Source organism: Vigna unguiculata, chromosome 2 (assembly GCF_004118075.2).
Source record: "Vigna unguiculata cultivar IT97K-499-35 chromosome 2, ASM411807v1, whole genome shotgun sequence".
Taxonomy (NCBI): domain Eukaryota; kingdom Viridiplantae; phylum Streptophyta; class Magnoliopsida; order Fabales; family Fabaceae; genus Vigna; species Vigna unguiculata.
Window position 1 is genome coordinate 17,137,164 of NC_040280.1, and position 23,597 is coordinate 17,160,760.

A 23,597-nucleotide genomic window follows, 5' to 3' on the forward strand; every position below is an offset into this window, starting at 1 on the left:
TTGGTAAAGGAGTTACTGATGCACCCATTAGTTGTCAAACCAAAAACTCCAAACTTTTATATTTAGGATATTTAAGATACCTACATCTTACTACCTAAACTTGATAAATAAAACATCTAAAGTATTTAAATACCATGTCAACGTAAAATGCATGTAACAATCAAATTCATAACCGTAACCACTAAAATAATAAAGTAAACCTTTTAACTTTTATATTCATATAATATTTTATCAACATTATACAATTATAAAATAATATATAAAAAGACATTTACTGCACTTTGGAAAAGAATCCACTACCCATAAATCAAAACTTTTGACTTGGAAATATCCCACTGCACTCATACCAATTTCTCAACTCTTTATGCACTTTTACACTTTAATTTCCTAATTAAAACCCTTCCCATTTTATCCTAAATAAACTGAACACCTATAATTCAATCCTTTTAAATTAGTTCACTTATCAATTAATATGAACATTTTATATTTGGTTAAATGGGATCACGTATCCGAATGTTTCCAAAAGTTTATCAATTTGAGTTCCTATCCCTCAACACTGTAATCCATTTTTTATTTTTGAAAGAAAACATCTTCTAACCAAATCTTTTATTTCCTTCCTCTAAATTTATTCTTTTAACAACCCTAAATACTCCAATTACAGATTTGTTCTAGCTTACATTTATTTAACATAATTTACAGGCATCGATTTCAATACAACATTTCAAGCTATATTATATTTTGAAAGATGTATAATAATCTCACCAGACAGTAGTATAACAATTTCATCTCTTGTATAACACTACACAATTATTTTCAAGTCTAAACTGACTTTAGAAAGCTATCAACACTACTCTATTTCTTTTCGTCACGCCACCATTGGGAGAAAGGAAGAATACTAATGTTTGATTTGCTTTTTAAATTACTGAAAGATGTTAACACTACCCCAACGAATGGCGTCGAAAAAAATTGTAATCAACTTCCCAACTTTATCATAGATAATACCAATACACACCCCTCACAAGGCTGCACGTGTGTTATGCTAGGCTTATTACCAAAATGAATTCTGCATTATTTCTTTCTCAATCAAAACCTCACGCAGACAGCCAAATAACAATATATTGTACAAACACATACAATGATCACTCGGAAGCAAATAAAATAAAACACAAAAGTTCAGCCTCCCCTTACCTGGTGTTTTAGCTTCAACAATTCCAAATGAATTCTTTCTTGTTTCCCAAAGCTCTCCTCCTTGCCTCCACTCTAATTCCCTCTCTGGATTGCAATTTCTCAGAACTCCCTAGCCACACAATATGACTCTTTGCTTTCTCACTCACTCCTCCCCCTCTCACCAATTCAGCCCAAAATAAATAAAAAATTATAAAAACGAAATTAATTTAAATTTAAAGTTTAATAGTCATTACTACACCTAAACTGCTACCTTTTTGATTTCCAGAGAATTTCTACAGTTTCTAGATCATTTAACCACCTGGCAAAATAGTAAAACATAAGGGTAATATTCATTCTAGCCGAGATTCGAACCCATATCCTTCCTACCCATCAAACACATGCACACCAACAAACTATCATATGATTCCTATTAATTCACACATTCGTATGAACCTAAATCATGTTTTCACGTTCACGATATAATTGCAAAATAAAACAGAATTAAATAAATCTACTAATGACATACTCAGGACTTGAACCCAAGTCCCCTCAACATAATCAAGTGCTCTAAACCACTTAGGTTAACATTGTTTCTTGTTTAGGATTTATCAAAGAACTCTCTTATGGTAGTCTCAACCCCTCATTTCTTATACTTTATTAATTATTAATTTTTATGAATTTCCTGGATCTCACATTACTCCCAACTCAAAAGAATTTTCGTCCTCGAAAATTTCACTTACCAGGAAATAATTGTGGATATGATTCCTTCATGAGGTCCTCCATTTCCCACGTTGCTTCTTGTGTTGCCTCATCCCAAAGAACCTTTACTGTCCGGATTTCCTTCCCTCTCAGCTTCTTGACTTGAGAGTCCACTATGCTTACCGGTCTCACGTCCAGGGTCAGATCATCCCTGAACTGGACATCATCGGTCTCTAACACATGGCTGGGATCCGCAATGTATTTACGCAACTGAGACACGTGAAACACATTATGTAAGTTGGCTAGATGTGGTGGCAACGCAATTTCATAGGCTACCGGTCCAATCCTCTTGTTAATCTGATATGGCCCTATGAATTTCGGCGTTAACTTTCTGGATTTGATTGCTCTCCCAATGCCTGTAGTCGGGGTGACTCGTAGGAACACATGATCCCCCGCTTGGAATTCTAGCGGCCTCCTCCTTTTATCTGCATACGACTTCTGTCTACTCTGAGTCGCACGCATCCTGTCCTGAATCAGTTTGACTTTTTCTGTCGTTCGTTGCAACAACTCCGGCCCAATGGTCACTGACTCTCCATCCTTATACCAACATAGTGGGGTTCTACATCTCCTCCCATATAATGCCTCGTAGGGCGCCATTCCAATGCTTGAGTGGTAACTGTTATTGTAAGTAAATTCCACCAAGGGAAGTACTTCACTCCAACTACCCAAATGATCCAATACACATGCCCGAAGCAGATCTTCTAGCGACTGGATCGTTCTTTCTGATTGACCATCCGTTTGAGGATGATATGCAGAACTCATCCTTAGTTGAGTTCCCAGCGCTGCCTGTAAACATTGCCAGAACCGCGAGGTGAATCTTGGGTCACGATCTGACACTATACTTGCTGGAACCCCATGTAATCTTACAATCTCCCGGATGTATAACTCTGCGAGTTTATCCATTGACATCCTCAGATTGATTGGTAAAAAGTGCGCACATTTGGTGAGTCTATCAACTATTACCCAAATGGCATCATGCCCCTTTACAGATCGAGGTAGGTGAGTCACAAAATCCATAGAGATACCATCCCACTTCCACTGGGGTATCTCCAGTGGTTCTAGGGTACCTCCTGGCCTTTGGTGCTCAATTTTAGCCTTCTGACACACTAAACAGGCTGCCACAAAATCTGCCACATCGGTTTTCATCCCAGGCCACCAGAATGACTCCTTAAGATCCTTGTACATTTTCGTCATACCCGGATGGATACTGAGGCGGCTCTTATGTCCCTCATCCAGAACTCTCCTTCTTATCCCCCAATTTCCTGGCACACAAACCCGATCTCGAAATCTTAAGATGCCATCAGCCCCCATCTTGAATTCCTTTCCTTTCTCTGTACCCAGCCATCCAACAATCTGTTGTAATTCAGCATCATGCACCTGCCCCTCTCGGATCTCCTCAATGAAGGTGTTCGTAACTGTTAACATACTACACCGGATATGATCAGAATCCAATTGTAATCCCAAATTCATATCGCGCAATTTCTCTATCAGTTCCAATTCTTTCATCATCAGTGAAGACATATGCACCCGTTTCCTGCTCAAGGCATCGGCTACCACATTAGCCTTGCCTGGATGGTAGAGAAGTTCAAAATCGTAATCTTTAAGGTACTCCATCCATCTCCTTTGCCTCATATTAAGTTCTTTCTGATCAAATAAATACCTTAAGCTCTTATGATCGCTAAAAACTCGGAATTGGGAGCCATATAAGTAATGTCTCCAAGTCTTAAGAGCAAAAACTACCGCAGCCAGTTCCAGATCATGGGTGGGATAATTCTTCTCGTGGATCTTCAATTGTCGAGAAGCATACGCTACCGCCCTTTTCTCTTGCATTAACACACATCCCAACCCCTGGTATGACGCATCGCAGTACACTTCAAATGCTTGAGTTGTATCGGGAATAGCCAATACTGGAGCCGTGGTCAGTCTCTTCTTCATCTCTTCAAAACATGCCTCGCATTGGTCCGTCCATGAGAAAGGTTTGTCCTTTCGCGTGAGTTGCGTTAAAGGACTTACCATTTTGGAGAACCCTTCTATAAATCGCTGGTAGTACCCGGCCAATCCCAGAAAACTCCTCACCTCTGTCACCGTCTGCGGCCGTTCCCATTTCAACACAGCTTCTATCTTTGCAGGGTCGACTGCGATACCATGAGCCGAGATTACATGTCCAAGAAATTAGACCTCGCTCAGCCAGAACTCACATTTTGATAACTTCCCATATAATTGATTTGCCCTGAGTATTTCCAACACCACCCTCAGATGCTCAGCGTGTTCATCCCGATCTCTGGAGTAAATGAGGATGTCATCGATAAACACGACAACAAACTTATCCAGACACTGTCGGAATATCCGATTCATATAATCCATGAATACAGCTGGAGCATTTGTCACCCCAAACGGCATCACAACATATTCATAATGTCCATAACGAGACCGGAATGCCGTCTTTTGTACGTCCTCAGGCCTGACCAAGATCTGATGATACCCAGATCTCAAGTCAATCTTTGAGAACACCCCAGCCCCGCGCAGCTGATCCAATAGATCATCTATCCGCGGTAACGGGTACTTGTTCTTAATTGTAAGTTTGTTTAACTGGCGATAGTCGACGCATAGTCTGGAACTCCCGTCTTTCTTCTTAACCAGTAGTACTGGGGCTCCCCATGGTGATGCGCTTGGCCTGATGAATTTCTTCCCTAACAGATCTTCTATCTGCTTCTTGAGTTCGGTTAATTCAGCTGGCGCCATCCTGTAAGGGGCAACAAACACTGGACCTGCCCCAGGGATGAGGTCGATCGTGAAATCCACATCCCTGCTTGGGGGTAATCCAGGAACTTCGTCAGGAAACACATCCGCAAAATCAGCCACCACTGTTATGTCACGGATCTGTTCTTCACTACTCTTTTTCTCTGACTGAGCTATCATCATGTAACAAGTAGCTCCCTCCCTCAGTTCTTTCATAGCTTCTTGTGATGAGATCAATTTTACCCCTTCAGTTTCTGGGAATATCAATCTGCGCCGCCCACAATCCATTACCACATGGTGATTGGACAGCCAGCCCATCCCCAATATCACATCCAAGTCCTCCAACGGCAAGCAGATGAGGTTCACCTTGAACCTTCGGCCCGCCACTTCAATCGAGCATCCATCACAACTGGTACTGGTTGTAACTTGCCCAGACGTCGGTGTCGAGACCACTAGCTCACACCCCAAGTCATGAACCTCTAATCCCAACCTCCCCACACATATATTGGAAATAAAAGAATGTGAAGCTCCCGAATCAAAAAGTACCCATACATTCTGACCCATCATTACGCACGTATCTTGTATAAGATTACCTGATCGGTTTGCCTCGGCGCTAGTCAGCGCAAATACTCTCCCTGCTGCTCTTGGCCTCTCTGTAGAAAGCAACTGTGGTCGTGACTCTGTGACCGTCTTTTTATTAGGGCACCTGTCTGCAAAGTGGCCGGGTTGATCACAAACAAAACATTTTCGCCCTCCTCCACTACTCCCCGCGTTACGAGCAAGTCTGGGGTAGTCTCTTTTTAAATGTGCTCCCCCACACTGGAAACACTTCAACCCTGATGGCGATGTCTGAGGTTGGTTATAAGGTTTCTTCTGGTGTCTAGCCTCCGCAACATTCCTCTGCGGTCTGGCCACACGGCTAGGCCCCATCTCTAATTGTTCTACACTTTTTGCTTGTTCCACCAAAAGAGGAAATTCTCTGATCCTGAGTGGCACCAGAACCCTGAGCAATTCATGTCGCAGACCCCTCTCAAATTTCCGACAACGCCATTCCTCGGTGATATTCTGGGTGTAAAACCTCGCCAGATACTCAAATCTGTTAACATAAGCCTGCACGGTCATATTGCCCTGTTGCAAAGTCAAGAACTCAGCCTCCCTCTCATGCTTAGCACTGTCCGGAAAGTATTTTTCCATAAATCTCTTTTTGAAATTCTCCCAGTTCACTTCCTCCTCCCTAGTCCCCATCTGCTGCTGCATACCAACCCACCAATATTCTGCATCACTCACCAAGAGAAAGGTGGCATAGGTAAGTTTTTGTTCATCTGAGCAGCCTAGTACACGTAATATCTTTTCGCACTCCCTGATCCACGCATCTGCGTCGTCAGGAGTGGCTTTGCCATTGAACTTGGCTGGTTTGTGCCTCATGAAATCATCCATGCTGACAGGTCGTGGTGCAGGCTGTGGTAGCACCACCTGTTGTGGCTGCATGGCGTCAACCAATCGGTGAATAGCATGGGCAATTTCATCAGCTGAGTTATTGGCACCAATCCTTCTACCTCTTCCGCCAGCCATTTCCTAGTTTCTGGAACATAGGGTATCATACACCATTATAATTTATCTTAGAAAAATGCCTTAAAAATACACACCATGCAATAACACATATCTCAACAACTCTACAATTCAACCAATTTATACTAATCTCACAATCGCGATAAGCTCACTTCCCGAGGCCCAAAAATCATTTTGAAATCATATGCTCTGATACCAAATGTAACACCCCAGATGGATATTACTAAATAAAACTGATTTTTCACAAAATATACTTTAAGAAAATCAGACATTACAATAAATTCCCAAGCGCGGGAAATTTCAAACTAGTCTCGCTATAATCCATTCGTACTATCTCATCTTTATTACAAGTTCATAATGGATAAAACATCATAATGTCTATTACAAAAGGTAGGGAAGCATAACATAAAGAAAATCCCCCATCAGTAGCCCCGCTCTGTTGCTAAGCATCAGCATGATCACCTGAATTCACGTCTGCTCCCACGTAACAAGTCACGTGATCATCGCCAAACACAAACACACAAACAAGCAAGGGTGAGCTGAAAAGAAAAATAATACAAACAATAAAATAATAAGAATTGACCCTCACCCAGTCCAACTTAATCAATTTTAGATTATTGACCTTTCTATAACATTATACCCCAATCTCATAACCTATATGAGAAAGATCCATTCACAACCTTGGTCCTTAGGGATTATCATGCTCCCACGAACCTACCCGCTCGTGGTCCAACTCTACGGACCTCCCCGCCCGTAGTCCAACTCTACGAACCTGCCCGCTCGTAGTCCAACATGCGTGAACACCTACTATGAACCTCCCCGCTCATAGCAGCCTCAAGTGTGAGCACGGAACATACGAACCTCCCCGCTCGTATCCCCACACAAGAGTACAACAGATACGGACCTCCCCGCCCGCATCAATCACGCATCTCAAATCTCCGTTACGAACCTCCCCGCTCGTAACTAATCCAGCATATCCCTGACCAAGCTATCAAACCCATCCATGCAAATCCATCTGCAATGGACCCATGCCTATGCTCTATCGCCTGACGTTGCCTAAGCGCCGCCAGGCCAAAATTGGGCTGCCAACCGCCTAGCCCACAATACCTAAATCACCTTATTTTATTATATTATCATAAAATAATATATTAATTCAAAATTTTATATTATATTGTCTTTAATATAACAGTCCAAGAATACGTAAACTACCAAAATTTTACTCAAAGTCCATACAAATTATTATCTAATATATCATCAATGTAATATTGCTAATAGAAATAGAATTAAAGGTTATACATCAATTCCTTTTTTTTTTCTTCTTTGTTTACGTAAAAAAAACCATAACTCCTTTCCTTGTCATTTGGTAAAGGAGTTACTGATGCACCCATTAGTTGTCAAACCAAAAACTCCAAACTTTTATATTTAGGATATTTAAGATACCTACATCTTACTACCTAAACTTGATAAATAAAACATCTAAAGTATTTAAATACCATGTCAACGTAAAATGCATGTAACAATCAAATTCATAACCGTAACCACTAAAATAATAAAGTAAACCTTTTAACTTTTATATTCATATAATATTTTATCAACATTATACAATTATAAAATAATATATAAAAAGACATTTACTGCACTTTGGAAAAGAATCCACTACCCATAAATCAAAACTTTTGACTTGGAAATATCCCACTGCACTCATACCAATTTCTCAACTCTTTATGCACTTTTACACTTTAATTTCCTAATTAAAACCCTTCCCATTTTATCCTAAATAAACTGAACACCTATAATTCAATCCTTTTAAATTAGTTCACTTATCAATTAATATGAACATTTTATATTTGGTTAAATGGGATCACGTATCCGAATGTTTCCAAAAGTTTATCAATTTGAGTTCCTATCCCTCAACACTGTAATCCATTTTTTATTTTTGAAAGAAAACATCTTCTAACCAAATCTTTTATTTCCTTCCTCTAAATTTATTCTTTTAACAACCCTAAATACTCCAATTACAGATTTGTTCTAGCTTACATTTATTTAACATAATTTACAGGCATCGATTTCAATACAACATTTCAAGCTATATTATATTTTGAAAGATGTATAATAATCTCACCAGACAGTAGTATAACAATTTCATCTCTTGTATAACACTACACAATTATTTTCAAGTCTAAACTGACTTTAGAAAGCTATCAACACTACTCTATTTCTTTTCGTCACGCCACCATTGGGAGAAAGGAAGAATACTAATGTTTGATTTGCTTTTTAAATTACTGAAAGATGTTAACACTACCCCAACGAATGGCGTCGAAAAAAATTGTAATCAACTTCCCAACTTTATCATAGATAATACCAATACACACCCCTCACAAGGCTGCACGTGTGTTATGCTAGGCTTATTACCAAAATGAATTCTGCATTATTTCTTTCTCAATCAAAACCTCACGCAGACAGCCAAATAACAATATATTGTACAAACACATACAATGATCACTCGGAAGCAAATAAAATAAAACACAAAAGTTCAGCCTCCCCTTACCTGGTGTTTTAGCTTCAACAATTCCAAATGAATTCTTTCTTGTTTCCCAAAGCTCTCCTCCTTGCCTCCACTCTAATTCCCTCTCTGGATTGCAATTTCTCAGAACTCCCTAGCCACACAATATGACTCTTTGCTTTCTCACTCACTCCTCCCCCTCTCACCAATTCAGCCCAAAATAAATAAAAAATTATAAAAACGAAATTAATTTAAATTTAAAGTTTAATAGTCATTACTACACCTAAACTGCTACCTTTTTGATTTCCAGAGAATTTCTACAGTTTCTAGATCATTTAACCACCTGGCAAAATAGTAAAACATAAGGGTAATATTCATTCTAGCCGAGATTCGAACCCATATCCTTCCTACCCATCAAACACATGCACACCAACAAACTATCATATGATTCCTATTAATTCACACATTCGTATGAACCTAAATCATGTTTTCACGTTCACGATATAATTGCAAAATAAAACAGAATTAAATAAATCTACTAATGACATACTCAGGACTTGAACCCAAGTCCCCTTAACATAATCAAGTGCTCTAAACCACTTAGGTTAACATTGTTTCTTGTTTAGGATTTATCAAAGAACTCTCTTATGGTAGTCTCAACCCCTCATTTCTTATACTTTATTAATTATTAATTTTTATGAATTTCCTGGATCTCACATCACCTCTGCTCGAAACCTCACCTCCGCTCGAAATCTCACCTCCGCTCAAAACCCTGTCACCGAAAACCTCCACTCTTTGTTGCAGACAGAAGAGCTTGGTAGCAATCTCCATCCCATGCAGCAACGTCGACCTTCATCATCGACCCAGGCAATGTGACTTCGTGGCAGCAACGCCTCCCAACGAGGTTGAGTTTCATGCTCCAACCCGACGTTCATGTTCACACAAGAGCTTGGTAGCAACCTCCATCCCATGCAGCAACGTCGACCTTCATCATCGACCCAGGAAATGTGACTTCGTGGCAGCAACGCCTCCCAAGGAGGTTGAGGTTCGTGCTCCAACCCGACGTTCATGTTCACAAAGCAAAACCCTGTTCACAAACCATAATTTTACGCACAATAAGGAATCAGAAACCCTCCACGAATTGGGAAAAAATTGTAAGTGATGGGTTTAGGGTTTTACGTTTTGGGGAAGTGTGTTGGTGGCTAACCGTTTTCTTTATTATTTTGGTTTTGTTTGAGTTAATTTTGAGGCTTTCAAGTTGATGTGGTTTTGCTGTGATACAGCTTGTTGTATCTGCAGATTGTGCTTGTGTCTTCATTTATTTTTCTCAGTGCTTTTTCTTTAATTTTCTACGACTCCTGTGATGAAGCCTATATATGAATGAAGCATGAAAATGCAAACTATTGTGAAATGAAAGCTATGCAACAATGGCTAGACCAATTCCTTATCTTGTGGTAATATTCATGTTACTTCTGTTCATGACTAAGTTTTCTTCCACACGAAGAACTCTTACCAATGTTCCCTCCTCTAACCATAACCATGGCCATTAAAAGATAACATTTTTAATGAGGGATGTGTTGAATGGTAGTAGCACACAATATTCAGAGAAACCAACAACTGTAAATGTGACTGATCAAATACCCCAATCCACTGCAACAATTCCACTGAATAATGCACCTTCTAAAACCCTTGATCTGTCTACTATTGGGTTCTCTTTTCCCACCAGAGCAACACTTCAAGAGCTGGAGTATGGATCAATAACATCCATAGATGAGGATATGCTCGAAAGTGATGGAGATAAAGTGAAAAACGTTGGAAAAGCAGAAGGAGTTTATGTTGTTAGTTCTAAGGATGGAAGTAGCCACATAGTGGCTATCACTGCAAGTTTCTTGAAGGGTGATGCACTAAGACTTTTTGGAGTGCTCAAGATTGATGTGTTTGAGTCACATGTTGCTATTATTGGAGGAACTAGGAAGTACTATGATGCTAATGGCTATGTTGCAGTTAAGGTTGTCCACAAAGTAGGTTCAAAAGATGGATAAGTGACAAGTTCGAAGTTCCTCTTGTTTGATGTGTACCTTAGTTAATTATATGCATTTATAATGTGAAAATCAATGAAGTATATATATGTTTTCTCTTTAGTATTGAGATATAATATGACAAAATCTACAAACAGAACATAATTGAATTTCAATCAAAATGATTTTTTCAAACACTAAGTTCATCAGTGCTGAAGTCCTAAATCATATTATTTTATGTCAAATTCAACCATTTTATGTTCTTAGTCTTTAAAAGTTTATTCTTTTTCTCATTTTTTCCTAAGTTGCAGAAGTAGTGGTGCTGGTTGCTGTTGTTATACTAGTTGGGTTATTCAACATGCAACATTACGGTACAAATATAGTTTGTTGGCTCTTTGTTCCAATTGTCCTTCCACTAGTGCAGATTTGATAATTTACCTCGCCTTATAGGCCTCGGTTATGGCGGAACCGAAGCCTATAAGGAGGCGGTGGCAATTTTGCAATTTCAGCAACCTATATTGCTTCGGTTCTACAAACAACTGGTGCCGTAAGTGGCTTTAGGCCTTGGTTCCTTAAGAACCGAAGCCTATTAGGCAGCCTAGAAATGAAAATTTTAAAATTGGCGCCTGCGAGAACACATTTCGCCTCGGTTGCTTTTCGATCGAGGCAATATTGGGCAGTTTTAGGCCTCGGTTGAAATAGAACCGAAGCCTATAACCCTGCCTAGAAACCCTAATTTTACAAATTTCATCAGCGCCGCAATTCACCCCTCTCTCTCACTTCCTCCCTCACCAATTCAGCCGCCACGACCTCATCTCGTCTTCCACTCCCCTTCTCTTGGAAACCCACCACAACGCCTTAACTCTTCTCCCAAACCACACCGTCGACGACGACGACGCCATCTGCGACGGCCACCTCCACAACCACAAGCTCAAGAATGCGACTCTCGACACTGCCCTCTGCGACGACCACCTCCACAACCACAAGCTCAAGAATGCGACTCTCTGATGAGTTCAAATTTTTGCCCTCATTTAATATTTAAATTTGGGGATTTAATTGAATTTTCTGTGCTTAAAGATTGATTTAATTAGGATTTGTGATTATTGGATTTATTGAGTAAGTTTGGTAAAAGTGGCGTAAAAATTGATTTTAGTTGCATAAAATATTATTGGATATTCTAACGTTTGTTAATGCAGTTGAAATTTATTTTTGGTCAATTAATAGTGTGATTTTAAATATTCAAAGTTACAAAATAAGTCCAAAATCAAGAAATTCTGAAAAAGAATAAATTAGGAGCTAAATGCACCCCCAGATTTTATTTGCACACTCCCCCCTCAAGTGGACCACAAAAACCTGTTCTGCACCCCCAATTTTCACTAAGTTGCACCCCTCCTACCACTTAAACTCCATTCAACCAGATCATGCCATGTGGCAATCCCCACCTTTTAAAATTAGCCAACCATAAGCCGCCACGTGTCATAATCCCCACCTCACCAAATTAACCAATCAGATTCTGCCACGTCATCATCTTCATCTCCCAAAACCCTAACCCTAATTTTCTTCTCTCCTTCCACCACCATGGCAGCCGCCGCCGCCGCCATCTCCACCGCACATTCATCTCCTTCCCGCCGGCCACCGTTTCCGCAGTCACCGCAGCCATCGAAACTGCCACCGCAAGACCACCACGCCTCCGCGAGCAGCGATGGAAACCAGCGCGCCTCCGCAACACCACCGGAGCAACGCACCTTCTTCTCCATGGCAGCAGCGAACGTGAGCATCCATCACGCCACCACCATCTCCATCGAGCCTCGCGCAGAACGCCACTGTTCCGCCACCATCTTCCACCATCGCGACGCCATTTTCATCTCCTCCGCGAAGCTTCTCCACAACGCGTCAGCCATGGCAGCCACCGAGAGCGAACCAGAACACCGCCATCTCCATCTTCTCCGCGCACGACCACCACGAACAGCAACGCCTCTTCACCACCTGTTCTGTAGCATCATCTTCGCGCGAACCAGTGCCACCACTGCACCTGCAACCACCACGCCCACCGGAGAAGCCACCACGCCGTCGCAGCAGCTTCCACACGAACCTTGCACTTCTCTGCAGCCAAAGGAGCAAGCGGAAACCCTAATTTGGGAGAGAGAAGGAGCTGCCACGTGTCATCCTCTCAATGGACACTAAAATGGTCAAAACTGGTCAACTCTGGTCAACTCTGGTCAAACTGGTCAAACTCTGGTCAATTTTGTAAAAATGCTTAAATGAGAGGGGCAGAATTGGAAATTGGACATGAATTAAGTTGCTAATTAATTAAATAAAAATAAAAGATTTTAGCAACTGACAGATAAAGCCCAAAGTCCAGTTGAAGCCTATATAAAGAGACTTAAGGGAGCAGAAACGGGGACAACTGACAATTTTGACAACTGACAGTTTAGACACTTAGAACTCTCTGGTTTTGGCAGATACCGTCTCCACCACATCTCTCATTCTTTCTTTTATTTTCTTTCTTTCATATCATCATGTATTCCATCAAAGCCATGGAGGGCTAAGCTTTAAGGGTTGATTCCACTGTAATTTCTTAAATGGATTCTGAGGTTAGATGAATTTATATGTTTTGTTATTTTGATTATTGTTGTGGTTTTTGTTTATCTATGTCCTTTGCTTCTTAATCGAATAGAAAATAATGATTTTAAATCTACATGCATGCTAATCATATGAGTTAAAAGGTTTTTAAATTAAATTGAGACTTTACTTTGATTTTGTTTAGAAACTTTCATTTGATTAAATAAGTTTTTGCCAATAATTGAGACTTTAATTTGATTAGAGGTAATTACTTTAACTAAAATTAGTCAAGACTTTACTTTGATTAATTAAGTTTTCTATTTGGTAAAGAAACAAAGGAATAGACATGATTAGGCATAGTAAAATTAATTGAGACTATACTTTGATTGAATTTACTATGGACAATCTAATAATTCTCACTTTTAATTGAGACTGTACTTTGATTAAAAGTGAGGATGCCAACAAATGAATTGAGTCTTTACATTGATTTATTTGTAAATCAACAACAATAATTAATTTAACAATAATCTCTAGATAACCAATGAAGAATCTTATTTAGAAAAAGCAGTGGAATTGACCTATTTACTATTACTGTGTTTACAATCTTCCGTGTCATTTTCTTTGCATATCAAAACCTCCCTATTTTTATAGTTGCTAGTTTTAAATTGCATTTTTGAGAATCAAATATTTGAGATCAATTCCGTATTCGGTTTGAGACGACTCAGGGTTATCTTAACCCTAACTATTTTCTTCACTACAAACTGGCAATACTGAAGTTGCTAAAGTAGTGGTAATTTGATCGCCTAACGACAGCGATATCAAATTTGGCGCCGTTGCCGGGGAATACGGTTAGTATTTCTTTTATTTTGATTCTGTTTTTATTTATTTTATTTTATTTTATTTTAATTTATTTTATTTTATTTTTTATTTATTTTACGCATATACGTTTGATATAGTTTGTTATTTTGTAGTATCTAGTTTTCTGTTAATATATTCCAAGCAAATTTCTATTTTTGTTTTGATTAAGAATTTCTTTTAAGAAATTTTTTGAGACTAGTTTGGAAAACTCTGTCTAGGAAAGACTTGGTATTTAAGTTGTCCATTGTGACGCACCTCTCTTTCCTGGGAGTAGACCCAACGACATCTTAACTCATTTCTTTCTTGAAATCTTTCTCCAAAACAAGAATAGGAGGAAAAAAAAACACACAGGGAAACACTTTCAGGTGGACCTGCATAGTGCATGACTCGGGCCAATCCAGGTCAATTCTATCAACTTGATTCAGAACTTGAAAGGAACTTGCGTAAATCACGTAGGAGACTTGATCTCAGGTGTTGTACTGAAGGAGCACCATCATCATCTGAACCTACCACTGAAAGTGTACCACTAGAATCACCTCCAGTGATTAACATATCTTCTGATCCGTCACCTGAACCAGAAATTCAAGAAGATAGAATGGAAGAAAGAACAATAAGAGAGTTGGCTTCACCGGATGCAGCAATTACACAAAACATGTGCATCCAATATCCAGATGGAGAATGTGAGCTTAAGTCTGGGTTAATCCATCTTTTACCCAAATTCCATGGATTAGCAGGAGAAGACCCGTACCATCACTTGAAGGAATTTCATGTTGTTTGTTCATCCATGAGACCTACAACGGTGACAGAGGAACATATCAAGCTTAAGGCTTTTCCATTCTCATTGCAAGATGCCGCTAAGAATTGGTTATACTGCCTTCCGCCAGGATCCATCAATACCTGGGAGACTCTGAAAAGATTATTTCTGGAAAAGTTTTTTCCAGCATCTAGAGTTGCTGCTATTCGCAAAGATATTTATGGGATAAGGCAACAAGAAAGAGAAAGTCTTCACGAGTATTGGGAAAGATTCAAAAAGTTATGTGCTTCATGTCCTCATCACCAAATAAACGAGCATCTCCTCATTCAATACTTTTACGAGGGATTGAGTATCATGGATAGACAAATGATAGATGCTGCAAGTGGAGGGTCATTGGTGGACAAAACGCCAACGAATGCAAGACAATTGATTGAAACTATGGCTTCGAACCATCAACAATTTTTCACAAGGAGTAATTCTATAACTCTATTGAAGGGAACCCATGGAGTAGAAGCTTCATATGTTGCAGATCACAAGAAATTAGAAGGGAAGTTGGATGACTTAGCGGCAATGGTAAGGACCTTGACAGACTTACAGAAAAAGCCTATTCCTTCTACTTTATGTGGAATTTGTGCTTCTACTAATCATCCTACAGAGGCTTGTTCTATGTTAAAAGAGACAGGGACGTTAGACAATGAACAACCTCAAGAATATGCTGCAAACATCTATGGCAATAATAGACCACCTCGGCAGCAATACAACCATGATTTGTCCTCCAACAAGTACAACCCAGATTGGAAGGAATATCCCAGCCAGAAATGGGGAAATCAACAGCCTCAACACCAACAAGTCTATGTTCCACCTCAACAGAGGCAACAACCACAACCAGCGACAACCTCTGGTGATTCAAACATGGAGGCAATGATGAAAATGATGGCTGACATGATGAAGGGACAAATCAATGAGTTGAAACAGACAATGGAAGCAACCAATCAGAACTTGCAAAATCAGATTGGACAAATGGCAAATGAGTTAAATCAGATGAAGTCTCAACAAGGCTCAAGCAATTTGCCTGCACAAACTGTAATCAACCCGAGAAATGTAAGTGCTATTACTTTAAGATCGGGTAAGCAAATACAAGGTCTTGGGGATGCCCAAGAAGATGAAGATAAGGACAATGAAGTTGTACCTAATGATGAAAGAGGAAGATTAGATGAAGCAACACAAGCAACATCTGAGATGCCTACACCCAGTGATAACTCCAGGTTGGTATCCCCTAATACTTCCTCTGAAAATCCTTCTCCTTATTCTCCTCCTCCTCCCTATCCAAACCGTTTGAAACCAAAAACTAAAAAGATGGAGGAGTTAGACAAAGAAATCCTGAATACTTTCAAGAAAGTGGAGATAAACATCCCTTTGTTGGATGCTGTGAGACAAATTCCTAAATACGCCAAGTTTCTCAAAGAATTATGTACACATAAAAGGCGTATTATGGACAAAGAGGTAGTGAACATGGGAAGGAATGTCTCTAGCTTAATTAAGAAGCCTGCAGTCAGAATGCCGCAAAAGTGTAAGGATCCAGGTATGTTTTCTGTTCCCTGCATTATAGGAAGTACTAACTTTGACAATGCTATGTTAGATTTAGGAGCTTCTATTAATGTAATGCCTTTATATGTTTTTACTTCACTTCATCTTGGACCTCTTAAGTCTACTGGTGTGGTCATTCAATTGGCCAACCGTAGCACAGTTAACCCTGCAGGTGTGCTAGAAGATGTGCTTGTCCGTGTGGACAAGTTAATTTTTCCTACAGATTTCTATATCTTGGACATGAAGGATGATGAAGGAATGAGTTCAACCACAATCATCTTGGGAAGACCATTCATGATGACAGCACGTACCAAGATAGACGTGCATGCAGGATCCTTAACTATGGAGATAGGAGATGAGAAGGTGCAGTTCAACGTGCTAGAAGCCATGAAGCACCCAATTGAAGACCATTCTTTGTTTTGCATTGATTTATTGAGTAATGTAGTGAACAATTATGCTTTTGGACTTTTGGACGTTTTATCTGGTTTTTCTTCTTCTTTGGATTTTTCTTTTTCGAATGTTTCGGGCTCAATTTTAGACGAAAGAGAAAATTTTAAAACAGGTGATGTTGAGGACGCGGTGTCACTATTTGATACCTCTGTGGCGTCCAAGTGTGATGCTGAGGTGGCTGAAATTACCTTAGGCAATAAAATGTTGCCATCTGTGGAACAGCCACCCACTTTGGAGTTGAAACCTTTACCATCTCATTTGAAATATGTTTATCTTGAGAGGGATGGGAAACTCCCTGTTATTATATCTGCCTTGCTTACTGACGAGCAGGAACAAAAGCTATTGCAGGTTATCAAAGATCACAAGCAAGCAATAGGCTGGACTTTGGCAGATATTCCTGGTATTAGTCCTTCTTTCTGCATGCACAGAATACTCTTGGAGGAGGATGCTAAGCCAGTGAGGCAACCTCAGAGGAGACTGAATCCTCAACTGATGGAGGTTGTGAAGAAAGAAGTCACCAAGTTGCTACAAGCAGGTATTATATATCCTATTTCTGACAGCACTTGGGTGAGTCCTGTACATGTGGTCCCCAAGAAATCTGGGATCACCGTGGTCAAGAATGAGAAGAACGAGTTGATTCCTACTCGTATTCAGAATAGCTGGAGGGTATGTATTGATTATAGAAGACTAAACCAGGCCACCAGGAAGGACCACTTTCCTTTACCATTCATGGACCAGATGTTAGATCGATTGGCAAGTAAGTCTCATTACTGTTTTCTTGATGGATTCTCTGGGTATTTTCAGATTTGTATTGCCCTAGAGGATCAACATAAGACTACTTTTACTTGTCCATTCGGTACATATGCTTATAGGAAAATGCCATTTGGCCTTTGCAATGCTCCTGGAACATTTCAGCGATGTATGATGAGTATTTTTACAGATTTGTTGGAGCATTGTATTGAGGTTTTTATGGATGATTTTAGTGGATATGGTTCATCTTTTGATCACTGCTTGTCTAATCTTGCTAGAATCTTGGAGAGATGTGAAGAAACTAACCTTGTTCTAAATTTTGAAAAATGTCATTTTATGGTGGAACAAGGTATAGTTTTAGGTCACGTTGTTTCCAAGAATGGTATATCTGTAGATCCTGCTAAAATTGATATTATTTCACAATTGCCTTACCCCTCTTCTGTGAAAGAGGTTCGATCTTTTCTTGGACATGCAGGATTTTACAGGAGGTTTATCAAGGACTTCAGCAAGATAGCCAACCCTCTCTCCAACTTGTTGCAAAAGGATTGGGCACACAGGACAGCCTACAAAACACCTATAGGTATGTCACCTTTCAGGGTGGTTTTTGGAAAGGCTTGTCATCTACCTGTGGAGATTGAACATCGGGCCTATTGGGCCGTGAAAGCATGCAACTTGGATTTGGAAGAAGCAGGAAATGAGCGAAAGCTTCAGTTGCAAGAACTAGAGGAGATTAGGCTTGCAGCCTATGAAAATTCAAAGTTCTATAAAGAGAAAACCAAGAAGTTCCATGACCAAAAGCTTGTGGCTAGAAAGGATTTCAAGATAGGCCAGAAGGTGTTACTATACAAATCCAAGCTTGGTCACATGAGTGGTAAGTTGCGTTCTACTTGGGAAGGACCATACATTGTTACAGAAGTCTTCCCTTATGGAGCAGTGGAGATCAAGGAAGAATCTTCAGCAAGAACTTTTAAAGTTAATGGGCATCGTCTTCGGATATTCAATGAAAATCAAGATATGCTGAACAAGACGATGGATAGGATGAACTTGACTTCTCCCTCATACCTTCCACCTTGAGGAGGTAAGTACACTTCATACTTTTTCTTTGCATTTTATACATATTGAATACATTGAGGACAATGCATGGATTAAGTGTGGGGGTGTGGGGAGATTTCCCCCTTTTTCTGTTTTTGTTTTCTATTTGTTTTGTTTTTCTAATTTTGTTTGTTTTTATTAAAAAAAAAAAGTTTCTACTTTCAATAAAACATATTGACATTGGATTTTTGGATTTGATTTACTAATTGGAACGATCATAATTCTGGGAAAATAAGAGTCATGTGCTATGAATGGATTATTTCTGTGAATTACTGATTGAGTTGATTTGAGAGTTTCTGGAATAAATCTTTTGTGAAAGAGTTTTTGACCTTGTGAGTTTTGAGCTTTATTGTAAGGATGAACTACTGTGTGTCATGCCTATTTTTCTTGTGTGATTTGCTCGTGTCTTGTTGGTACTCAAATGTTTAGCTTGATTCTGTTGTTTTGCATCTTAGGTGAACATGCATGATTTGATATGATTGAGGCATTTCTTGTTTTTAGCTACTTGGCCAAATAAGCTAACCATAACATTGATCCATTGGTAGCCCCTTGAGCTTAAACCTCTTTTTCTTGTTTTGAGCATACTGTTAAACCTTAAAAAGAAAAAGACCATTTTTTTTTCCTTACCTTAGGGAGAAAGAAGGAGCTAGTGGATTATGTTGAGATTGGTTGAGGAATAAAGTGTGGGGGTGAGTATTTCCCCCACAAAGTTGTAAAAATGGCAAAAAGGAAAATAATTGTTGATAACAGAGTGTTGAAATGAAAAATGATTGCTGTCTGAAAAAGAGAAATAAAGGATAAAAGAGAAAAAAAAGAAGAAGAAGTAAAGATTGTTTTTGAAACTGTGCTCCATAACTCTTTCTTCCTTACTATTTCAAAAACACACAAATCCTAAAGTTTTTCCTACCTTTGCCTTGGCCTCATTATAACCTGTGAAAAGTCCTCATGATTTTTGAATGCATGTTTTCTGAACGTTGTGAATATTAGAGTCTTGCTAAGCATTGAGAGTGTTTACTTGCATGGGTATTTTGAGTGAAAACACAAGCCAAAACACTTGAGCGAATCTTGGTGAGAAAATATATATTTAACTTGAGTGTTTCTCTTTCATATTTGATTATCTTGTAAACTCAAAAGATTAACTCATGTGTGAAAAATAGAATTTTATCCATTTGTTTGTGCATGACAACATGATTTCTAAAAGATTGATCTGTTTCCATTGGTATTCATTTCTTTAATCCACTGAAAATATGGAATAAAAGACCTCAGAAAAAAGTTTTGAAATTGTTCAATTTTGCCCAGGAGTGCAAAAGGATAAGTGTGGGTGTGTGATGAGTTCAAATTTTTGCCCTCATTTAATATTTAAATTTGGGGATTTAATTGAATTTTCTGTGCTTAAAGATTGATTTAATTAGGATTTGTGATTATTGGATTTATTGAGTAAGTTTGGTAAAAGTGGCGTAAAAATTGATTTTAGTTGCATAAAATATTATTGGATATTCTAACGTTTGTTAATGCAGTTGAAATTTATTTTTGGTCAATTAATAGTGTGATTTTAAATATTCAAAGTTACAAAATAAGTCCAAAATCAAGAAATTCTGAAAAAGAATAAATTAGGAGCTAAATGCACCCCCAGATTTTATTTGCACACTCCCCCCTCAAGTGGACCACAAAAACCTGTTCTGCACCCCCAATTTTCACTAAGTTGCACCCCTCCTACCACTTAAACTCCATTCAACCAGATCATGCCATGTGGCAATCCCCACCTTTTAAAATTAGCCAACCATAAGCCGCCACGTGTCATAATCCCCACCTCACCAAATTAACCAATCAGATTATGCCACGTCATCATCTTCATCTCCCAAAACCCTAACCCTAATTTTCTTCTCTCTTTCCACCACCATGGCAGCCGCCGCCGCCGCCATCTCCACCGCACATTCATCTCCTTCCCGCCGGCCACCGTTTCCGCAGTCACCGCAGCCATCGAAACTGCCACCGCAAGACCACCACGCCTCCGCGAGCAGCGATGGAAACCAGCGCGCCTCCGCAACACCACCGGAGCAACGCACCTTCTTCTCCATGGCAGCAGCGAACGTGAGCATCCATCACGCCACCACCATCTCCATCGAGCCTCGCGCAGAACGCCACTGTTCCGCCACCATCTTCCACCATCGCGACGCCATTTTCATCTCCTCCGCGAAGCTTCTCCACAACGCATCAGCCATGGCAGCCACCGAGAGCGAACCAGAACACCGCCATCTCCATCTTCTCTGCGCACGGCCACCACGAACAGCAACGCCTCTTCACCACCTGTTCTGCAGCACCATCTTCGCGCGAACCAGTGCCACCACTGCACCTGCAACCACCGCGCCCACCGGAGAAGCCACCACGCCGTCGCAGCAGCTTCCACACGAACCTTGCACTTCTCTGCAGCCAAAGGAGCAAGCGGAAACCCTAATTTGGGAGAGAGAAGGAGCTGCCACGTGTCATCCTCTCAATGGACACTGAAATGGTCAAAACTGGTCAACTCTGGTCAACTCTGGTCAAACTGGTCAAACTCTGGTCAATTTTGTAAAAATGCTTAAATGAGAGGGGCAGAATTGGAAATTGGACATGAATTAAGTTGCTAATTAATTAAATAAAAATAAAAGATTTTAGCAACTGACAGATAAAGCCCAAAGTCCAGTTGAAGCCTATATAAAGAGACTTAAGGGAGCAGAAACGGGGACAACTGACAATTTTGACAGCTGACAGCTTAGACACTTAGAACTCTCTGGTTTTGGCAGATACCGTCTCCACCACATCTCTCATTCTTTCTTTTATTTTCTTTCTTTCATATCATCATGTATTCCATCAAAGCCATGGAGGGCTAAGCTTTAAGGGTTGATTCCACTGTAATTTCTTAAATGGATTCTGAGGTTAGATGAATTTATATGTTTTGTTATTTTGATTATTGTTGTGGTTTTTGTTTATCTATGTCCTTTGCTTCTTAATCGAATAGAAAATAATGATTTTAAATCTACATGCATGCTAATCATATGAGTTAAAAGGTTTTTAAATTAAATTGAGACTTTACTTTGATTTTGTTTAGAAACTTTCATTTGATTAAATAAGTTTTTGCCAATAATTGAGACTTTAATTTGATTAGAGGTAATTACTTTAACTAAAATTAGTCAAGACTCTACTTTGATTAATTAAGTTTTCTATTTGGTAAAGAAACAAAGGAATAAACATGATTAGGCATAGTAAAATTAATTGAGACTGTACTTTGATTGAATTTACTATGGACAATCTAATAATTCTCACTTTTAATTGAGACTGTACTTTGATTAAAAGTGAGGATGCCAACAAATGAATTGAGTCTTTACATTGATTTATTTGTAAATCAACAACAATAATTAATTTAACAATAATCTCTAGATAACCAATGAAGAATCTTATTTAGAAAAAGCAGTGGAATTGACCTATTTACTATTACTGTGTTTACAATCTTCCGTGTCATTTTCTTTGCATATCAAAACCTCCCTATTTTTATAGTTGCTAGTTTTAAATTGCATTTTTGAGAATCAAATATTTGAGATCAATTCCGTATTCGTTGTGAGACGACTCAGGGTTATCTTAACCCTAACTATTTTCTTCACTACAAACTGGCAATACTGAAGTTGCTAAAGTAGTGGTAATTTGATCGCCTAACGACAGCGATATCACTCTCGACGCCACCCTCTCCACAACCCCATCCAGGCCGCTCTCATCGCCTTCGTCGCCGCGGGCGGCAGCAACTACCACGACATTGTGGATGCCGTTTTGGTGGAGAAGGAAGACGCCGCCGTTAAACAGGAGCAGACGGCGAGGTTTGGGAGCGTGAAGATGAACTCTCGATGGTGATGGCAGCGTGAAAGTACGGTGGTGATAGTTCGATGGTGCTGCGGTGGTGGTTCGATGGGGTATGGTGCTGCGGTGGCTGCGCGTTGCAGAGAACATGGAGAAGTGGTGGTTGCCGGCAATGGTGGAACGTGAATGGTTGGTGCGTGAGGAAGCTTCGTGGAGGCTGCTAATTTTATTTTATTTTTTAAAAAATATTGAATCTATGGCTTCGGTCTCTCTACAACCGAGGCAGAAAAGAGATCTATGGCTTCGGGTAATGACCGAGGCCAAAAGGGGTGCCTTTTGGCCTCGCTTTAATATGCCTCGTTTCTTAAACCGAAGCAGAATCTCGAAAATAACCGGGGCCAAAAGGGGGTACTGCACTAGTGTTCTTTGGTTTCTCCTAATTGGAGGCATAAGCATCTTCAACATCTGTAAATATGGTAGTAGTGTTCTAAAAGGTTTTTCACCACTATATATACCGCTATCTAAAACGAGGAGGTAGAGATGGTTGGACTTGCCTTGGTGGAATTTTGCTTAGCATAACTGGTATCTTCACCTTTTATATATAACTGTTGATTTCTTCCTTGCATTTTAGAATTGTTAATAGAGTGAATACATGACTTGAACTTGGTTATTTGTAATGATTTATTTCAGGGACATAAACTCTTTTTGCAGACCTAGCCCACTTTCCAGTCTCTTCTGTATAGATTGCATTACTCTCCTAGTGTTTCCTTGCCTTCTTTTAGCCTACTCTGGACAAGCTGCATACCTTATGCATAACTTGAATCATTCAAATAATGCGTTCTATTGTTCTATTCCAGGTTTATTACATTTCTCAATTATTTTTTATTTTGATATTTCCACTTGTGATGTTCAAAATATGATCAACAACCATGTTGTTACGTTCTTAAGACAAACCTCTTGG

General features: G+C 39.5%; 2 protein-coding genes across 2 annotated transcripts; both read left to right on the top strand.

The window, feature by feature from the left end:
* The first annotated feature begins 10,302 nt into the window (after nt 1-10,302).
* Nucleotides 10,303-10,779, top strand: LOC114173312 (dirigent protein 10-like). The gene has a single exon (XM_028057608.1). The coding sequence runs from the start codon at nt 10,303-10,305 to the stop codon at nt 10,777-10,779; it is 477 nt and encodes a 158-aa protein (XP_027913409.1).
* A 4,048-nt stretch (nt 10,780-14,827) lies between these two features.
* Nucleotides 14,828-18,223, top strand: LOC114174533 (the record flags this gene model as incomplete). The annotated part of the gene is made up of 3 exons (XM_028059369.1): nt 14,828-16,055; nt 16,113-17,026; nt 17,474-18,223. Coding segments are annotated over exons 1-3 (2,892 nt in total), but the record flags the coding sequence as incomplete, so codon positions are not given.
* Nucleotides 18,224-23,597: the final 5,374 nt, after the last annotated feature.